Source organism: Rhinolophus sinicus, linkage group LG03 (assembly GCF_036562045.2).
Source record: "Rhinolophus sinicus isolate RSC01 linkage group LG03, ASM3656204v1, whole genome shotgun sequence".
Lineage (NCBI taxonomy): Eukaryota > Metazoa > Chordata > Mammalia > Chiroptera > Rhinolophidae > Rhinolophus > Rhinolophus sinicus.
The window spans coordinates 78,829,788-78,851,525 of record NC_133753.1 but is presented as its reverse complement, the minus strand read 5'-3'; the positions used below and the strand labels follow the sequence as shown (position 1 = coordinate 78,851,525).

Here is a 21,738-nt window from a genome sequence, read left to right as displayed (position 1 = left end):
CTTTCCGAAAAGTATTTAATGATGTAACATTTTATAAAAGCGTTATAATAGAATGACCATCTGTGAATTCAACACAGCTAGAGCAGGGGTTAGCAAATGTTTGCTATAAAGAGCCAGATAGTAAAATTTTAGACTTGCGGGCCATATAGTCTCTGTTGCACCTACTCAACTCTGTTATTTTAGCTCAAAAGTAGTCAGAGATAATCTACTAATGAATGAATGTATCTTGTTCCAGTAAAATTTGACAAAAACAGGGTTGGAATTAGCTACCCCTGAAATAGAACATTAATAATACTATTGAAGTTATCTGGGCTCCTCTCTAGCACCATTCCTTCTGTCTTCCTTTAGAGGTAATCACTATGCAAATAAATTTTCTAGTTGTCATTCCCTTGCATTTTTAAAAAGTGGTATATATATATATATATATACAGTACATTGGTTAGTCTTGCTTGGTTTTGATCAGACAAATGGTATACTTCAGACTTACTTTTTCTTTAACTCAACATTATGTTTCTAAATTTCATCTATGTGTAATTTGTTCATGCATCTTTGTTGCTGTATAATAGTGTGTGAATATACAGCACCTTATTCATCTTCCTGTCAATAAAATATAGCCAAATTATTTTCCAAAATTCTTGCCTATTTCTACCAATAGTATATGTAAGTACCCTTCAATAGTATGTGTAAGTACCCTTCGATCCACTTCTTCACTAACGCTTATTCAGACATCAATTCTCACCCACCCAGTAAGTATAAAACACTCATTTATATATGTGATTCCTAATGGTTTGTGTCTTTTTATATATTTATTGTTCCTCAGTATTTCCTCTTCTGTGAAATCCCTATTCATGCATATATTCACCTGTTTTTAGGTTAAATAGTTTTTTAATTAACAGACATTCTTAATTTAAATGTCAAATTTATCAATCTTTTACTTTTTAGTTGGTACTTTTTGTCTTTTGATTTTAAAAATCTTTCTTAATTCATAGTTATAAAGATACTTTCTTATATTCCTCTCTAAAATATTTAAGGTTTTGTCTTTTACATTTAGTCTTTAATTTGTCTGGAATTGATTTTGTGTTTGGTGTGCGGTAGAGACCAATTTCATTTTCTTTTTTAATATGGATAACAAATTGTCCCATACTTTAGTAAAAAAAAATAAAATCCATACTTCCAGTTCTTGCCATTCACCTCTGTCATGTATTATTGTATCATGTATGTATATATATATATATATCTTGTTTCTTTGCTCTCTGTTGTGTTCCATTGGTGTGTTTGTCTTTATTTATAAGTTTTAGTTTCTGTTAGAGCAAGCTGTTTGGCCTTATTCCTCTTTAGGCATAATTTGGCCCTTCTTGCACTTTCGATTGTCTCCTATTGAAATTTTAATTGGAATTGCCCTGATTTTATAAATTTGAAAATAACTGATATTTTTATAATACCTATAAACATACCTCTCCTATTATTAAGGCATTTTATAAAAATTTTATAAAATTTTTCCTATATAAAAGTCTTAACTGTCTTTTTAAAAATTTATTCACAGGTATTTTTATTTTTCATCACAGTTATTAGTATTTGGGAGTTGGTGGGTGGGTGTGTATAATATCTTTATTGCTATTATATAAAAATGTAATTGATCTATCTACCCACCTCTAAACTCTCCTATATTAAATAGTTGTTTGTAGATTTTTTTTGGATCTCTCCTTTTACAATTCTTGCTCATTTATTCATTCATAGTCTCTCTCACTCCCCTAGTGTGCTAACTAAATAACTGCCATTTAAAACTGAGTGGAAGTAGTTAAAGGGAATGCTTCTTGTGTTTCACAAATAAGAATGATGTTGCTACAGGCTTTTCGGTTAGATATTCTTTATCAGGTTTAGAAAGTAACCTCTTCCTAGTTGGCCATGGTTTTTTTTGTTTGTTTGTTTTTATCATGAATGGGTTTTGATTTTTATAAAATGGTTTTAATATGATAAATTTCACAAATTTTATTAACCAATTTTTTTACTTCGTTGCATTCTTGGGATAAGTGGAGCTTGAAAAATTATCTTAATTATAAACTTCTGGATTTGGATTGCTTATGTTTGGGTTTTCTTTCTTGTACTGCCTTAAGTTTTCGTCAAAGTTATACTAGCCTCATACAATGAGGTAGGTGAATGTTTCATCACATTCTGTGGAGGAGTTTACATAAGATTGGAATGATGTGTCACAATAAATAAATTTTGTTAGCAACTACCTATCTGTAAAACAGTCTAGACCTGGTATTTTCTTTGTGGGAATATTTTTGTTTATATATTTCATTTCCGTAGTTGTTTTGACTATTTGAGGTCTGGTTTGGGGGTTTGCTTTGCTTACTTGTTAGATTTTTCCAGGAATTATCCCAATGCATGTTTACTTCAAATTTTTAACAGGAAGTTGTTCTTAGTATTTATTCACTTACCTTCTTAGTCTGTGCTATATCTATACTGTTGCCTCCTTCATTCCTGATAAGTTTTCATTATGCCATCTCTTGATTTTTTTGCTCCATCTCATGAAAGGTGTATCTGTTTTCTTAATCTATACAAAGAATAACTTTGCTTATGTAGCATTTCTTTTCTACTTCATTAATTGTTGTTTGTTATTACTTCTTTCTGCTTTCTTAAATTCCTGTCCTACTTCTAACCTCTTAATTGAATGCTTATTAGCTCATGGAATTTCTCTTCTCCTAATATAAACTAAGGCCATAAATTTCCCTCTTAAGGTCCCAGTTGCTGAATCCTAAAAGTATTAATACATATTTTTTTCAGTTTTAAGTATTTCAAAATTTCATAATTTTTTTGAATTATTTAGAAGTATGTTTTTAAATTTCTAGATGTATGGAATAGTTTTGGCTTATGGTTTTATTACTGACACTTAAATTGCATTATAGTTAGTGAATATGATCGGTATGTTACCTGTTCTTTTAAATTTGTTGAGACTTGCTCTATGACAAATGTTTTTTTTTAATAAGTTCCATTGTTCCATCTAGCTTCACTAATTTTTTTTTGTGTTTAACCTACCAATAATTGAGAGTAATGTGTTAAACTCCCACTGTTATACTGGGTTTATCAGTATTTCTCTGTCATGCCATGAGGTTTCTACATACTCTTAGAACTATAGAGACAGTATTTCTCCAATGTTCCATTAATTTTTGCATTAATTTTCCATTAATTTCTCTATAGTTCCATTAATTTTTTTCTCTATATTTCCATTAATTTAATCTTTTATATTTTGAGACTATTTAATTAGGTACACAGATATTTAGAATTATAGCTTCCTGATGAATTGAATCTTTTATCATTTTACAATAATTCTTTATCCTTAATAATACTTTTTTATTAAAGTCTAATCTTTATGATTATTATATGTGTGGTATGTCTTTTTCCATATCACAATTTTTTGGTGTGTCTCAACCTGCATGTAGTTGGAGTTTTGTTTTGTTTTTTAATTGAATCTTAACAGTAACTGCTTTAAACTAGTAATTTGTGGATTTCTTTATCCAACTTGGTGTATAGTTTGTTGGATTCATGCTTTTCAGTAGGTCTTAAAAAGTGGCTCTTATCTCTTCAAGTATTGCCTGTTTTCCATTCTCTTTAAACCTCCCTTCTGGGGTTCTGATTAGACAAATTGTAAGTCTTTTTGTTATGTCTTCCATGCCTCGTAAATTTTTTCTAATATTCTTTCCTTTTCTCTCTGCTGCATTCTGGATAATTTCTGCTCTCTCTTCCATTTCACTAATTCTCTCTTCAGCTGGGTTTAATTTGATATGCTTTTGCCTATGCCAGCACTTGGGACCATTTTAACCCACTTAAAGAGACCCCACTGTATCACCCCTTCGTTACCATGGAAATGAGCTCAATTAGCAGATTCATGTGTTGGTGTCAGCATTTGTGTTCCCACTCTCATTTCAGCTTATGTTTTGTTTCATGCATTTTTATGTTTGTTTAGTTGGCAGACGGGAGTTGGCCGTGGAAAGGTCCCTTTCTGCATGCCTAACAATGCAAATTATCTTTTATCCAGAATCTAAGTGTAGTCATAGCAGGAATGCCCTTCAGAGACTCTAATCTGCACTCCTAATAGAAGCAGAAATCACTATTTTAGGAATACTTTCCTAAATTCTTACTTTGTTCTATTCATCTTTTTTTCTTTAAAAAAAAAAAGTTAACACAACCCTCTGAATTCTGTTATATTTATTAAGCCAAATGAATGTTGCAGGATTTTTTAACATCTTGTTGATATGATTAAAGTAGTTTTCATATATCAGCTGTAATTTTCTCATCTGGCTTTAGAGAAATACAAAAACGCAGTGGATTTATTCTTAACTTCCATAACAAACAAACAAATTCTACCCAGGTTTCTAATGTTTTCTGTACATTGTTTACTAAGCTGAACCGTATAAAATGGGACCAACTTTTTTTTAAATAAAATGATAAATCAGAATATAACTGTCTTTTTTTCTGGAAATTAGAAATAGCAAACAGTAGTTTTCTATTTAGAAAATACAAAGGAATAAACATTGCCAGAATTTCTTAAGAGTATGTAGAAACCTCATGGCATGACAGTTTAGTGGATTTAGTGTCACAATAAAAGTAATTCCATTGAATGTCTCTGTTGTTAAAAGAGATGAGCCATACTCCAGTTGATAACATAGTACCTTGCAAAGAACAATAATCCTTTAATAAATATTTGTTAGATAAGTGAACATTGGTAAAATGTATTAATATCAGTAGTGAGAATAAACAGAAGATAAAAAAAAAAAGTACATGAGTACATGAAAGTGAAAGAACAGAGGGAAGAAAGGACGTGCTAAGAGATTTTGTGAATAGAACTTTTGGGGAAACATGGACTCAGTTTGTGTTTTACTAAAAGAGAATTTGTTTTATGACCTTGTGTATTTTGATGATTCATTTTTACTTGGTAATGGCATTCCAGATCAAGTTTCTAAGAAACACCTGGGTTTTTCTCTAGTTATCTGTGTCTCCTGTTTGTTTCTCTAGCTGATTTCTTTTCGGTCATAATAAACTTTAGTTTTTACAAATGCCAAGTTGTAAAATTTGGAATTTAGTAATAGTTTTATTTTCTAGGCAAAATACTTATTGCCTTGGAAATCTAAGTTGATTTTATAGTTTTGTTTTATGAAGTATGGTAGAAAAGATAGAATGATTTCCATGTGTGACATTTGTAATCCCTCTTATAACTTATAATCACACCTTTAAAAAATAGAACAGCTCTAATGATCACTATATGTACGCTATTTTATGTTTATATGTCAACCTGTTCAATATTTGTACATTGTTATAGAACTTACATAAGATATACTTTCTCTTTTATTTTAAGGCTTTCTTCAATACTAAAAACATACGGAAGTCCTTTGAAAACACCAACATTAGTTTATAGGCAAAGGCTTTATGAATTATTGATTTTATTACCTCCTGAGACCTATAAAGGTATGTGCTTTAGTCCAAAGTAATTTACTGTTTGTAGCTTTTACAGTGCCTGGAAGTAATACCTGAATGAATGAATTATATGACAGTTGTGTAGTGCCCTGTTTCTAAGAAGTTTAGGGAGTTAAGTCTTAACCTTAGTGTTCACCATTTTATAGTAAATAAAATACATTAAAGAAAAAAACTACTTATTCATGTGTTACTTTCTTTTCTCTTCTGGAAAAAAAAGTGTATAGTTCCACTGTGTGGGAGAGAATGAGCCACAGAAATTGGTCTTGATTCTACTCCAAGGCTTTGTACAGAATATATAACGCAAATCTGTTAGAAATGTGGCCATTTCTAGTTTCCTCTAGAGTGATTATTATGTGCATTCTGTTCTATTCCATTCTTAACTTTGCCCAGACAGAAGTTTAATATTGAACTACTGAGGTATAATTGATTTTATAAAGTTCATAATGTAGATTTTGCTATTAGGCTCAAACATGACTTTGAATTACTAAAATGCTGCAGTTGGTAAAATAAACTTGCGCATTTTAAAATTAGTCCTAAAACCTTTCTTGTAAATTTAAAATACAGTTTTAAGAAAATACATTGCTACTACTGCTGAATAACTCAAGATACTTGTTTTAAGAGATGAAAGTTGAAAATGGTCTCCAATGGGAACTTCCATATATTTTTAATCTTAATAATTTTTAGCCCACCATATTAAATTGATTGCTTCTTCAATCTACTTTAAAAAAAAAAATACTACATTTATTGGCTTGTATCCTTATTCTGCAAATAAATGCAATATAATATATATCACATTAGTTCAAAATATTAACTTATAACTTCTGCCTTGGGTTTTATCATTTACGTGAGTGGTATTGTTCCCGCTGCCTCTCTTCTGGGTTCACAAATGTACCTAGCAAAATGTTTGATATAAAAGAAGCAATTAGCCTATACTTCTAGAGATCTGAAAAAAAATGGGTCCATTGCCATTTTTCAGAAACTATATCCAAAGAACCTTTTCTGTATGCCAGGCAGTGTGTTAGCGATTGTACATATTACGTTAACTCTTAGATGACTTGAGTTTGAACTACATGGATCTACTTATATGGGGATTTTTTTCAATAAATACTGTAACTGTATTTTCTCTTATGATTTTCTTAATATCACCTATTTTCTCTAGAATACAGTACATACTGCATACAAAATATGTGTCAGTTGACTATGTTATTGGTAAGGCTCTTGATCAACAGTAGACTATTAGTAGTTACGTTTTGGGGGAATCAAAAGATTTATACAAGGATTTTTGATGACACAGGTGTTGGCACCATGAACCCCCACATTGTTCTGTGGTCAACTATTATCTCATTTATCTTAAAATGTTACTATCCTGAGCTAATAACATTTTCCTCATGTGACAAAGGCATAGAGAAGTTACAAAATCCAACTTAAGAATTTACAGCCAGTAAGTAGTGGAATGAAGATTAAAACAGAGATCTGCTTCATGCTTGCCTATCTATTTGTAAGTACAGTGGTGCCTCGGTTTTCTAACATAATCCATTCTGGAAGACCATTCGAGTTCTGAAACGTTCGAAAACCGAGGCACAGTTTCCCCATAGAAAGTAATGCAAAATGGATTAATCCGTTCCAGACCTTTAAAATCAACCTCTAAAACTGCAAATTTAGCATGAATTTTACTATCTAATGATACCATAGATCTATAAAATTTACAGCGTTCATAAACCGAAATGTTCATCAACAGAGACGTCCGAAACCCGAGGTACCACTGTAACCTACTAGAGACTTAGTAAATAGTCAAAGCTTGCTGATAGGTCTGACTCATTCTATGTTGTCTCTCAATATAAAAGTTATAAAAGTTACCTGCTAGATACCTAACAAGAGGCTTAGAGATTATTCATAATAATAGTTATACTTGTTCTTTGGGATTTGCTATATAGTCTAAGTGTTTATGATTACTGAACATGTATAAGATAACTGTTAATACGCTTCATGACTTAATATAAATGTTACGCTAGATGCTAAAAACAGGAAAATGAGACAGAAGACAAAACTTGGTCTGATAATTCACAGGATAAAAATGATCCAGAGTGTTTTTTCACAATGAGGGTCATAAGACCCAACTGCCTTCTATTTACCTGCCCTTACCATTTTGGAAAAATTTGGCCTCAACTCAGATCCCATGGTTGTGGTATTTCCCCATCCCCAGTGGTCAACAAGATGGTGTTGATACTGAGATTTCCTAGGAATGAGCCTTCCTAGTGCTGTGAGACCACACTATCTGACCAAACGGCTGTCATCACTGTGTCCTTTGGATGTATTTATAACCAACACTGGGAACTGTGGATGAAAAAAGGGGTTCTATGGAAAGTAACCTCACAGGGTGATCTGATCATAAATTCCTAACTGGGCAGGTCATGGTGGGTAGTCATGCCCCAGGCCTGTAACTTCTTTAGTTAAAATTTTTAAACCAGTCCTCCTGTCTATTCTTGTGCATCTAGGTTAGCACACCTTTGAAACACCAAAAGTAATACCCATAGAAGGGGGTATTAACCTTCAAGAGAGCACATCATCTTGTTAACTATCCTGTAACCCAGTCCCTGCATTGTTTCTTCCCACCTTCATGTCATCTTCCTCAATTTGAAATGAACTACATAAAAGAAATTGCAAAACTGTTATTCTCTGGAGCATTTGAGATCTTGTTCCCTGGCATACATGTACGTCGTCAGTTTAGCTCAAATAAACTTAACAAAATTTTTTTTTTTAAGTTTAGAGATAATTTGTATGTTTTATAGCTCAGATGGCTGTTAAGTTCTGGCAAAAACAATTACCCTCAGACTTGTCAATTTTTACCATAGTACTTTGAAATCTATATTCAACTACAGATGAATATACTGATTTATTTTTCAACTCTTCCTTAAACATTTACGAATACCAGAATATCAACTTAAAATCTATACAATTTCTTCTGATAAATGATAATATTAAGTCTACCCTTGAAGGACTTAAATTAAGAAGAAAAACAAAGTATTTTAATGTTTTCTCTGAATTTAAGTTTTAGAATGCAATCAGGTGACCTAAAGGAACAATGAACATACAACTAACTGGATAGATTTTAAATCGGTTCCAATGTTCATTGGGAGGCAAAGTCAGGAATTAATATGAATTTCTTGAAAAAAGAAAATCTGCATTCACCTTCCTTGTTTTTTTCAAGTTTATCTTCTTCTAATATGACTTAAAGAAATAATTTATAGAAAAGTGAAAATATGTATATATTAATACTTTTGTTTCAACCAAAAATAATAATTTGCCATTTCATGTCTGTCTTTTTTCTATCTTTACAACTATGAAAATAAAAATTAAGGACTTTTTCCTTAAGGTCTTTTGATTTTTTTTTTAAAATGATAGTCTATTTTATAGATTTATGTAATGTATATGGAGGATAGCAGTCAGAACTTTACCATCAGTACCGTGTTTCCCTGAAAATAAGACCTAGCCAGACCATCATCTCTAATGTGTCTTTTGGAGCAAAAATTAATATAAGACCCAGTCTTATTTTACTATAATATAAGACCAGGTCTTTATAATATAATACAATAATAATATATAATTAATACAATATAATATCATGTCTTATATTAATTTTTGCTCCAAAAGACGCATTAGAGCTGATTCCCTGTCTTATTTTCAGGGAAACACGGTATGAATTGGCTTGGTCCCCAAAACAGAAACAGTCCAAAAAAAGAATCCTCTCTAGATCCAATTCCCAATTTACAAACATAGAGATGATAGAGGAACAAATTAAACTACACTGTGTGGAGGCGGTTGGTATGATCATAAAAATTAAGACTGTAGAAACTTATGCAGAACAGATAACTTCATTTCTTCAAGTATGGTATAGGGAGTGGGGGGTAGAGAGAAGAACTTTAGATTGAAAGACTTAAGATATATCAACTAGCTACAGCATATAGACTTTATTTAGATCTCGATTCAAACATAAAAGCAAACAAACAGGCATTTGAGACAATGAAAATTTGAACACTGAATGGGTATTTGTTTAGTGGTTTTTAAAACATAATATGATAATGAAATTATTTAAAATGTCCTTAACTTCAGTGATACACAATGGAATATTCATGGATGAAATGATAACCTTTCTCGGGTTTGCTTCAAAATAATGTGGGGAATGGTGAGATAGTGGATGGGGGCAGAGCTGGAACAGTATTGATCCGCCTGGTCAAGCTGAGTGACGATCATACACTGGGCAGCAGTGAGTTGGGGTGTCATAATACTATTATGTCTGCTTTTGTATATGTTTGAAATTTCCCATATTAAAAATATGTCTAATGCTTATGAATTTTTTTCAGGCTATGGTTTATGTTTTTTGTATCCATCTTTTTTATTCTGTTTTGGTACTCTGTCATTTTATTTTAAATGATGGTAATATTTATTCAGTATCAAAAGGTTTACATACACATACTCTGAGATGTCTTTTCAGTATACAGTCTTAGAATTGCGACCAGCACATAGTTGAACCATTCATTTGTAGGGCATTTTTCAAGGAGGAGCTATATATAATCTTGGCTGTGGTAGATTACAGTTAACCAATATGTAGGTTAAAGTGAATCTAGGCTTTTTTAACCCCATACACTAATCAGTTAACTGCTATTATTACTAAGTTGCTAATTGTTCTTTTTTTTTCTCTGACTCCACAGGAAATCTCTCTGCTATTCTCAAAGAGCTGGCTGCTGACTTGACTGCCCCTGATATACAGGTGGCAGCATCCACATTTTTACTTCCACCCCTCTGTCATCGGGATGATCTTTTGTTATTAAGTCCTTTGCTACAAGAGACTGATCATAGGTTTATTGAGGAACAGGTGTGGTAATTTTTCAATAACTCTTATGTTGATTCAATCTGTGAACAGTGATTTTAAAATGTTACTATGTAATTTTTTTTTCTTTTAGCTCCTGCTATGTAATGGTATTGCTTGTGGAAGTCTCGAATATGACCCTTACTCTATTTATGAGAAAGATGTAGAGGGAAATTCAGTGCCTAAGCCCCTACCTCCAACACTATCACTTATTAGCTCTGCAGTCAAGCTCTTTGGAGTTTTATGTGCTCATGTGGGAGAAGCTCAAAGGTAAACCATCTTCAGTAGTTCACTTATCCTAAAATGAATAGTTGACTTATCCTGAAATGTGACTGGTAATTGGTTCAGTGAATGCATAATAGAGAACTGGTGGATAAGAAGAATGTTGTTAGAAGTTCTCAATATATAAGATTTCTTACGGATGACAGATGAAGGTGAGATACAGGCTCTTGTTTACTTATTCACCTGGCTAATACATAATAAGAAGTAGTTGAGTTAATAGTTAAATGATTGAATTAAACTGAAAGCTGATAGACTCTATTGTGGATACAATACTATACCCACAATTAGCTTGTCGCCTAACTGAAAATACAAATGAAAAGCTCAGTGACACGAGAACATCGATTTATGAGCTATTGTCACAAAGAAAAACACTGGTTTTCTGCTTAGCCTAGGTCTCATAGGTTTCTTACTTTGGAGGCTTTCTGGAGCCGTTCTGGTCCAGGGGTTAGTCTTCAGTTTGATGGATTTCACTTCACTCAAAATGAACTTTGGTTTTGAAAACTCAGAGGTTGATAATGATTTCTCATTAAGAAGAACAGTTTCTTAGCTGATAACTGCAGATAATACCGTCCTTGGAGATGAAAAAGCAATACTCATATCTACTATCCAGAAAGTTCAGTATTTATCTGAGATACTAAATGGAAAGTGACTCTCTCCCAAAGGCTTTGCTGGTTAACTATTTATAGACTATTAGTTATCATCATTTATTCATAATTCTCTCTCTGTCTCTCTCTGTTTTTGTCTCTCTCTCTCGTGCATGCATGTTTATTCTCACACTAGAACAACAACAAAACATTTGAGTAGATCATAGCTTTTATATCATTTTATCCAGTTATGTCTTCAGGAGAATACCAATTAGGTAGGGACTTTATCTTGGTCTCTTTGATGAAGATGCACAGAAATATTTGAGTCTTGTCAGCAACAGATTTCTGAAGCAAGTCATTGGATAATTTACTTCCAGTCGATAGAAAAGTGACTAAAACTTATGTTGATTTTTAATAGCTTCATGTCGTTTTATTTTCAATGATGGTAGTAATAAGATATGCACATACATGAAATGTCTTGTCAGAGCTTTAATTTCAAAAGATGATGTTTTTCCCAAATTTATTTTTGTAGCCTATAGCTCCCTGTATATACTGTATCTATAAAGTTATGGTTTTAAGATATATAAGACAACATATGACTAAATTATAAATGAAAGCTATAGCACTAAAAGATGAGAGGAAAATCACAGTGGTCTGGAATATTCAAACAAGAATTGGTGGAGAGAATGAGATTTGAACTAGTCTATAACTGAACTATTTTATAGAGCATACAATTTAAAATAATTTGAATTAATATAGCAGTAACTACAGTAAATGAATGGGTGGTCTTGTGGGCAGAAGATTTAAATTAAGTATGTTCTTATATAGTTCCACTAACTCTTTTTTTGATAAGTCTAAGATAAAAAGTAAAAAAGAAAAGATTATACTTGCAAGCTTTCTTTTTTAAAAATTGATGTTATTACTCTCCTGGAGAAATTTTTCTTTCAGATTTATTGTCCAATTGTAGTTTCAAGGAAGTGGTTTCTTGTTTCTGTTGTTTAAAATGTGCTGTTTTGTTTTTCTTCCCCCACCTGGATTAAAATAATACATAGAATGAATATTTATAAGAGGGGAGGTTTTGTTTGTTTTAATAAAAAAGGTTGAGACCTGGTAAAAGCAAAACATAATGTTTTGTATTCTAACTGAATAAAAATAGTAGGCAGTAGTAGGCTGGAGATTTCTAAAGGAAGTGGTCTGGCAGGATCCCAAATAAGAAAGTGAGTCAAAAGCAACAATCAGCCATCTCCAATGGGGTGTAGTTAGAGGACCAGAGAAGAGCAACTACATCGATAGGAAAGTTGTTTCTAATTTCCTGTTATCCCAGATAGGATACTTCTTTAAAACGGCAGACCTTTCTTTTGGCCATGTTTTTGCATTTCTAGAGAAGAAAGGTCTTTATCAAAGTATATTTAACCACAACTGTATACTTTAAAATGTTTTATTGTTATTGTGGTTAGCTTTGTTTGAATAGTTTAAAATAAACTCTTATAACGTGAGATTACCCGAAAATTGGAAATAGATTTTTCATATCTTATTTATACACTGAGAAATTGAATTGTCTTTAAATCAGTTGATTCTCTCTACTTTGCCCATTGGATTCTAAAAATAGGAAAACCTGGCATTGGTAATTTTAAAGCACTAAAATGTTTAAAGTCCTACAATGTCAAGATTACTGATTTTGTGCATGTGTTGTTTGTGGTTACTTTTAATATATATTTTTTGCACCTAATTGCAAAGAATGAATTGTTTAATTTCACCTGAAGATTGTTCCACTCTTGACTGCACATTGAAATCACTTGGACAACTTTTTAAAACATAGGGTCTGATTTAACATTATGGTATGCATGCTATATTGGGTATTGAAATTTTTAAAAACTCCTTTTGGATGTGCAGCCAAGGTTAAGAACCACTGCTATAAATGCTGTAAAATGATGTCGATAGTGAGTTAATGGAGAAAGGAAAAGCATATGGTTCTCAGTACTAAAATTTTCATCATTATACACCCTCCCTGAAAGTATAAAGTAAATCAGTGTTTTCAAATGTGTGTTTTCTGTTTACTCACATAACAATGCATTTTTATTTCATCTAGGCTTAAAACTTTGTTTCAGTATCTAATTTCGTCCCAAACTGATAATTGTATGTTATAATTAATAGTACTTAGGAATACCGATTCAGTATTACTGAAAACAGGTCACCTCCATCTTCCTGAAGATTCAGAATTTTGGGGGGATCTCTGTCAGGATTTGGGGGAAAGTATAGAGAAAAACATTTTGGGCCCTGTCAGTCCTGACTATAGTTTTTGGCCCATGAATGTGGGCAAGAAATAGTTCAGGTCAAATTTAATTATAGTATAACAAAGTTCTCAAGCTCTAACCTTCTATGTTTTTAGTGCTTTCAACATGATACAGCTTCATTATAGCAGATGAGTAGGATATGGTCTAATAATGATGTTTTAGGTTTTTAAACTCATGGGCCTGACCGTATGGTTATCCTCAGTTTCTCTGTTGTCACATTTACCCTCAGTAGTCTTCCTGAAGGGCAGTTTGGGCATAAATATGTTCTTGAAACAAAATGCTTTACAGATGGTCTTAAAAAACAAGCAGAAAAGAATTTTATATGTAATATATGTAGCATGTTATTTATATTAAGAAAAATTAGAAATGTCCTAAATATCTCAAACTAGGAAATTGGTTGAATAAAGTATTATGTTGCCAGACTATATAATGTTAATAGCTATTTAAAATTATTTCATGTGATAGTTATTAAAATAGGGATAATGTTTAGGGAATAAAAAGTTACTAATAAAGTGTATACAGTGTAATCCCAGATTTCTATAAATGATATTCAAATGCCTGGGCATGGGGGAGAGAACTAAAACAAAGATGCCAAAATGTTAATGGCAGCTCTCTCTAGATGGTGGAATAACAGGTAAATTTTCTTTTTCTTTCACGTGCTTTTCTGAGTTTTTCAAATTTATTTTGATGAGCAGAATTAACCTTGAAATAAGGAAATACTCTAATAAACAGAGTACTTAGAGTTACTGTGGTTTTCCCAAAATTTTAGTGATTTACCACAAATACTAGAGAGGTGAAGTTATAAGGTTCTATGCCTGCCATCAAGATAGTTCACAAGCAAAGAGATAATCTTAAACTTATTTCAGTTTTCCTGATTTAAAGGGAGAGAAAGGGGAGAAAGGAAATACAAAGTTTGGAGACAATGTTCTTAAACATTGGAGAAATTGGTGGGGAAAAAGGGGTGGTTTATTTCATGGTTATATAGCTTTAATCTCAACATAAGGATTTAAGGGCTGTATGCTATAAGGATGAGAAAAACAATTCACAGAAGATAAATAGCTAATGAACATATTCAACCCCAGACCAAAAACAATATGTATATTCATCATAGCTGACGTTGTTAAAAATTGGAAAATTGCTCTCCACCAGTAGAAGAATGGTTGAATAAATTGTACATGTGTGTAATATAATTTGGCTTCATGAAAGTTACCAAAGAATAAAAATGACTTGAAAAGTGCTAAAGAGGTTATGTTAAATGAGAAAAGCACAATAGTTAAAATTGTGTTACATATAGTATGATCCCAAGAACATTTTTAAAGTATAGTTGGGGGTTCAAAGGGCTGTGCTGCTTCTCATTAACTATAGGCAACAGCACTGTATTTGAATCTATTAAGTCCCCTTATTAAGAACAAAAAGTTTATGCAACTTCTGAGATATCCTTTGTTTAGAAAATAGTTACTAAAGTGGCTGAATTTGCTTTTAATTTTTTTTTTTGGTTTTGATTTTAGGCTTCTTATATTGGAACAGCTTTTGGATAGTATAAAGCACACAAAAGGAGCTCGTCAACAAGTAGTTCAGTTGCATGTCGTTTCTTCCGTTTCTAGTTTCTTGAAGGTAATTCTATTTTTAAAAAATTCAAATGTTTGCTTGATTTTCTTTTTTTAAATGTGTGGTCAGTTAGATAGGTTGAAGGAAGGTGTTTTTAAAGGGCTGTTGCTTTTTTATTTCCCTGTTTTTCTTACTCTCTTGATGAAAATGTTTTAGAATTTATAATTTCCCTTTAACTTTTTCTCCATGTAAAACTTGTTAGTCAGATAATTTTGGCTTGGAGTCATGCTTTAACCTACTGAGTCAAATATTTTAGACCAGTAATTGGCAGACCATTGCCAATGGACCAAATCTGGCTCATAGTTACATTTATGACTTGTTTCTAAGTAAAATATAATAAGCTTCATTGGTCATATATTTTATGGAAATCCCTATTAATATTCTTCTGAACACTTATATACTACAGTTATAATTAATCACCATATTGTGCCGGGAGATTTACAATTCTAAAGTAGTTTGTGAGAAAAATCAAATTATGTTTGCACAGCGTGGATTTTTCATGTTCTGATTTTTTTTTTTTAATAACCCAAGTATGAACATATTTGGTTAACCAGAATATATATTCCAAATTGAATAAGAAAATTAACTACAATTGTAAGTTTGGATTGTTCTTTATATATTTTAGTATGTGGCTGGCTCCAAGAGAAATTTGGGTCCAGAAGAAATCAGAAGACCTGTCCTAGCATTAGTGATGGGCGCCTTAGAAAGTCCCAGCCCCCTCTTGAGATGTGCAGCTGCAGAGGCATGGGCTAGGTTAACTCAAGTGGTTGATGATGGAACTTTTACTGCTGCATTAGCTCAAGTTAGCTTTGACAAGTAAGTGAATTTCTCATTTAATGCTTTTGGGCTATGTGTCAAAACTGGGTATAGCTTGTTGATTTGTTGGAACTAGTGAAACTTCATTCTGAGAGTTAACTAAAGAGAAAAATGTACAAATGTGGATACATTAAAATAAAGGAGAGCTCTTTCTAGCCTGCTGTCTTGGAACATAAAACTATTACTATTTGGCTTTAATAAGAGAAACATCACTATTTATATGAGTGACATAATTGGCCATAAATGCCTGCCCTGTAAAATTAGTGTGTATTTGAGTATCTCTGAAAGAATGGAAGTTGTTTTTGCCTATGTAATCAATAATAATGTAAAGATTTTTTTTTTAATGTTTTTCTTTTCAAAATACCTTTCATGTTATTTCAGAATTATTTTATCAGTTAACTATAAGTATGTTTCTAAATTTTGTAAATACTCATACAAAAATTTTGCCTAAGTGACAGTATCGTGCAATAGTTTTGTTTTGGTGATTACTATTTATTTTTATTTCCATAATTACAGACTGAAATCAGCAAGGGACGTGGTTACCAGAACAGGACACTCATTGGCTTTGGGATCCCTACATAGGTATTTAGGAGGAATCAGTTCTTCTCAACATTTGAATTCTTGTGTTGGAATCCTTTGTGCTTTGTCTCAGGACAGCACTTCTCCTGATGTGCAGGTAAGTGCCCTATGTGATACCCTCCTTGAAGTTCATGATTTGCCGATCATGCAAATTACGTTTTTCTTGACCGTTAGCAATTTGTAAATTATTCCCTCCTCATAATGAATAAATATCAAGCCATTTTTAACCATGATGGATTTTTAAAGTTCAAACCTTACTATCTTTATTTCATATTCAGAGTGTCTAAAGTTAAGTTCAGTACCTCTTCTGAGAATGAATTTCCCTTCCATCTTAATAATAACATCTACTATTTTGTAGCACTTAATAGGTACCAGCCGTTGTATTATGTCCTTCTAAACAAACTAACACATTTAATCCTCACCATAATCTAATGTGTATATTCCCATTTTACAGAAAGAAAACTGAGGTGTATAGAAGCTAAGTAACTTGCTCATAGCTAAAAAGCTAATAAATCATGGAATCAGGTTAACACAAGTCATAGGATAAACCCATGTTCTTAACCACTTTATCGTATTGTTGGGTATGTCTTACCCATTTCTGTCAAATCATCATTCTCCTGATGTTTTAATCAAATCTTGAATGATTGTTACTCTTCCTGCTCTTTTATTCCCCTTAAATGTTTCCCTTGTATATCCTTAATTATTATGATAATTACCTAGTCACTTTATTTTTAGGTTCTTTTCAACTCTCCTTAGATGTGAAGCCAAATTTGTTTTCCTGAAAGACTTTCATCTTGCCACATCCCTACTGAAAAGCTGAGGAAACTGCTTATTGCTCCTTAAATCAACTTCCCATTCAGGTCCCATCAACTGACTCAGGAGCTTTCTCTGTTATTACCCCAAAGTACTGGTATTCTCCTGTAGGTGATCTACCTACTTTCCTCCCATACCGTGTCATTTTCATATCTGCACTTATATTTTTCCTATTGCTCTTCTTCCTTACTATTGGTATCTGATAATCCAAATTTTGTAGTACTCTAAGATCCAATTTAATCACACTCTTGTACACCTTCAACTTCCCTAACCAACAATTAGGTTTCATTCTTTGAATTACGGTATTATGTAATAGTCTCCTCTATATCACCTAATACTCAATTTGAGTTCATTTATGCAGTATTCCATTCTTTCATTCTTCTTTTAGTACACTACTTTTTGCTTCTATTTATTATATTCTCCTTCAGGAAGTCTCTTCTGAATGCACATACTTTTACATTGAATACTTTTTTGTTGATTAATTTAAATGCTTCTTTCCATGGCTTCTAATGTGATCAGATCTGACTCTTCTTGATTGCTGCTGTTTTTCACTTAGCAGTTCATTTTTATAGCATTTAAAATGAACATGCATTGATTCTTATACATCCATTGATAACAAGGGTAAAACTTTCTTAGTTGATTTCCTAAAGAGAGAATTTTTTGTATACTTCTTGCTATAGAAAGTTCAAATATAAATAAAGGTAGAGAATATACTATATCCTTATAGACCCATCATCCAACTTCAGTGGTTATCAGTGTATGGCCAGTCTTGTTTCATTTAAACCAGAGTTGGCAAACTTACTCTGTAAAGCGTCAGGTAGTAAGTTATTTAGGTTCCACATGTCATACAATCTCTGTCACTGCTCAATTCTGCCATCATAGCGGGAAAGCAGCCATAAATAATATGTAAACGAATGAGCATGACTGTGTTTCAGTAAAAGTTTATTTATAAAAACGGGGGGGGCGGGGGGGGACCGGTCAGCTCAGTTGGTTATAGCATGGTGCTAATAACACCAAGGTTGCCGGTTCGACCCCGCATGGGCTACTGTGAGCTGTGCCCTCCTTAAAAAATAAAAATATAATAAAAACAGGTGGTAGACCAGATTTGGCTCAAAAGCATTTTTTATGTTTAATATATAAATATATATTTATATATAAAATACTTATTTTATAAATGTGTTTATTTTTATATATTTGTAAATGTATTTATAAAAGTGCACCTGTCATAAGTGTTCATCTCTGAATAAAGTCTACAAACTAAATATACCATATAACAAGCACCTAGATCAATAAACAGAACATTTTCAGTACCCCATACACTGTTACGTTCTCTTCTAGTTACTACTTGTCCTGCCAAAGTAACCACTATCCTAATTTGCAATAGCATATGGTAGTTTTGTCTGCTTTTATATTTTATATCAGTGGAATCATACTCTTTTATGTCTGGCTTTCTCCAACATTGTATTTGAGAAATTTGTCCATATTATTATTGCATGTAAAGATTTTGTTGATCATTTAAAAACTTGAATTTTCATTCTCTATATCAATTAAATAAACAATTTTCAAAAAACTAGATTTGGTTCAAGATGTTAGCTAAAGAACCAAACATTATCTTGAAATTCTTATTGTTGAGATATATTTAAATATACCATTCTAAATTAAATGACTGTCTCTCAGATATTTTTTACTAGATATTTAAAGAGAAATTTTCTTAAACTCTTAAAGTTCCTTTCTTTTTCAAAATTAGTAATAGTATACAAATACTTTACTTTGCCATTACTTTATCACCTGCTTCAAGAAAAGAGTAACTCATTGTGTTTTACATTTCCTAATGCTTATACCATTTAAAAAAATTTTTTTCCTGTCTTCACAGACCTGGGCATTACATGCTCTATCTCTGATAATTGATTCTGCTGGCCCACTCTATCATATGCATGTGGAACCTACCCTTTCTCTTATTATGATGTTGTTGTTAAATGTGCCTCCTACTCATGCTGAAGTTCACCAAAGTCTTGGTCGTTGTTTGAATGCCCTTATTACTACATTGGGTCCAGAGCTACAAGGTATGCATAGCTGTTTTTGTGATGTCTTACATTAAATATGTACACATAAAAAGGAATTCAATTTCTATTACTGACCCAATACTTGTCACTGAAATGAAGTTTAGCAGAATGTTCTATTCAAATATATGGGCAGAAGGTTGAGAGTACTCTTGGGAAAACTTTGAATCCTGGACGATGATATAATAGAAACAGAAACTATGAGTCTTAAGTTCCACCACTACTTAATTGGGTGACCTTGGGAAAATTCTTACATCTCTGGGCTTTGGTTTTCTCCTCTGTCAAATAAGGGAAAAGTTGAAAAGCCTTTTTGATTGGCATATACTAGTAGGTGCTCAGCAGATTTTCTTAAATAAGTACCATTCAATCTGATTTCTCTCCCCTTGAAAAGACAAGGAATACTGTATTTAGAAAGATTAGATATGTCCTAAAATTGCTTCCCTTAATTAAAATGACAGACATGAAGTGGAATAATTTAAAGAACTCGTAATCTCTTTTAAGAAATAAACGGCTAAGTCCAAAAACTCAATGCAAATTATGTGATGTTAACATATGAAAGCAACTCGCAGCTAATATAAGCAGGACTAAGTTTATTAGCAATTTCTAATTCTACTTTTCATGAAAATTTGGTAGAACCTACAGATAGTCTTGGGTTTTTCTTTGCCTAATGATATTTGTTGCCATAAACCTTTTAGACTAAGAATAACCAATTATCATCTAAAAATCTTTCAGCTGAATTATCCCTGCTTTCATATAGGAAATTTACTTCACAGATCCTTAAATTTAAAATTGGGGTAAAAGGGGCAGCCGATTGGTTCAGTTGGTTAGAGTGGTATTCTCGGCAACAAGGTTGCCGGTTTGATCCCAACATGAGCCACTGTGAGCTGCGCCCTCCACAACTAGATTGAAACAACTACTTGACTTGGAGCTGATGGGTCCTGGAAAAACACACTTAAATAAATAAAAGTTTTTAAATAAATAAATATAAAAAAAGTTGAAATAAATAAAACAAAATTGGGGGGGGTGGACATTTTAAGCCCAGTAATATATATTTAAAGAGTAATGATTTTATAGGCCAATTATTAAAAGCTTTCTGCTTTCATTTTAGGTAACAGTACTTCAGTTTCTACCTTCAGGACTTCCTGTCTGTTGGGTTGTGCAGTGATGCAAGATAACCCAGACTGCCTTGTTCAAGCTCAGGCCATCTCTTGCCTTCAGCAGCTTCATATGTTTGCTCCACGACATGTCAACTTGTCTAGCCTGGTCAGCTGCCTCTGTGTGAGTGTAGAATTATAAATTAGTCCTTGGTTTCTTTCATTGGAAACAGATTATTTTAATTATTCTCTAGACTGTACAATAGCTATTTTTCCTAAGTTCTAGTCTTTTTTGGGAATTGGGCAATTTTTATATAATCACATCTTAAACCTCTCACATATTGATTCATTTTTCTCCCGTTAATGTTGAACTTAATATTTGAAATATTTATTTATTAATCAGTAAATATATATTGGGTGCTTAAATGTTCCAGATACTGTATAAATGCTATATAGGGTGTGGAAAATTTTATGTGGTAATCTTTTTTCTTTTCCCTCTTCTTTCTTTACATACAAAATTCTTTCCATTCCAGATTGGCACCTAACATTTTTCCTTAATATTCTAGCAGCATATGCATCAATATCTTGGTTCTAATGTGTCTAATGAATACAAGAGGTGGTTCATAATTATCAGTGGTTTAAAGATTTACCCTGAGCATCACCAGTTTCTATTTGTACTTGCCTTAAAAATTGGTACATTTGGAACAAAAACTGTCACATTGCTTTTTAACATTTTGTGCCCCTGCAATGTTCATAGCAAACTCCCAATATTACTTAATTTTATTACTTTATTTAGATAGACCTTTCATTTTCAAGCTTGAGGCCAAATATATAGCATTTCAGACCTTGCAAAAACCTCAAACATCATTAAAAACCAGTCTTCTCAATAAAAAGATAAACTGAGGACCAAAATGTCAAATAATTTGACTAGGAAGTGTTAGCTCTAAGTCTAGAATCCAGGCTTCCGAACTCCTCGTTCAGTCCTCATTTCGTTCTTCTGTTCTGACTGTGTAGTTACGGATAGCTCTTATCTCAGTTCTGCCATATCCTAGTTAGGTGGTCTTAGGGAAGTCCCATAACCTCTTCCAGCCTCAGCTACCTGTCTACGAAACACAAGGATTACTCAAGATGCCTCCTGTAAAGGCACTTTAAAACCACTTAATAAGTAGTAGTTGTTTTTATTTTCTTAGCGCATAACTTAAACATAGATTATGTTACCTTCATATTGATTTTAATCGTCATAATTATGTAAGACTCTTAAAAAGA

At 32.3% G+C, this 21,738-nt stretch overlaps 1 protein-coding gene across 4 annotated transcripts in view; it reads left to right on the top strand.

Annotated features, from left to right (window-relative positions):
• Positions 1-21,738, top strand: part of HEATR5A (HEAT repeat containing 5A) — a 90,985-nt gene that overhangs the window by 35,537 nt on the left and 33,710 nt on the right. For all 4 annotated transcript variants that reach the window (XM_019754541.2, XM_019754543.2, XM_019754542.2 and 1 more), the window contains exons 14-21: positions 5,357-5,466; positions 10,185-10,348; positions 10,437-10,612; positions 15,011-15,116; positions 15,736-15,926; positions 16,443-16,602; positions 19,192-19,381; positions 20,487-20,656. In XM_019754541.2, the coding sequence (XP_019610100.2) occupies positions 5,357-5,466; positions 10,185-10,348; positions 10,437-10,612; positions 15,011-15,116; positions 15,736-15,926; positions 16,443-16,602; positions 19,192-19,381; positions 20,487-20,656 (1,267 nt within the window). The remainder of the gene's footprint in view (positions 1-5,356; positions 5,467-10,184; positions 10,349-10,436; positions 10,613-15,010; positions 15,117-15,735; positions 15,927-16,442; positions 16,603-19,191; positions 19,382-20,486; positions 20,657-21,738) is intronic.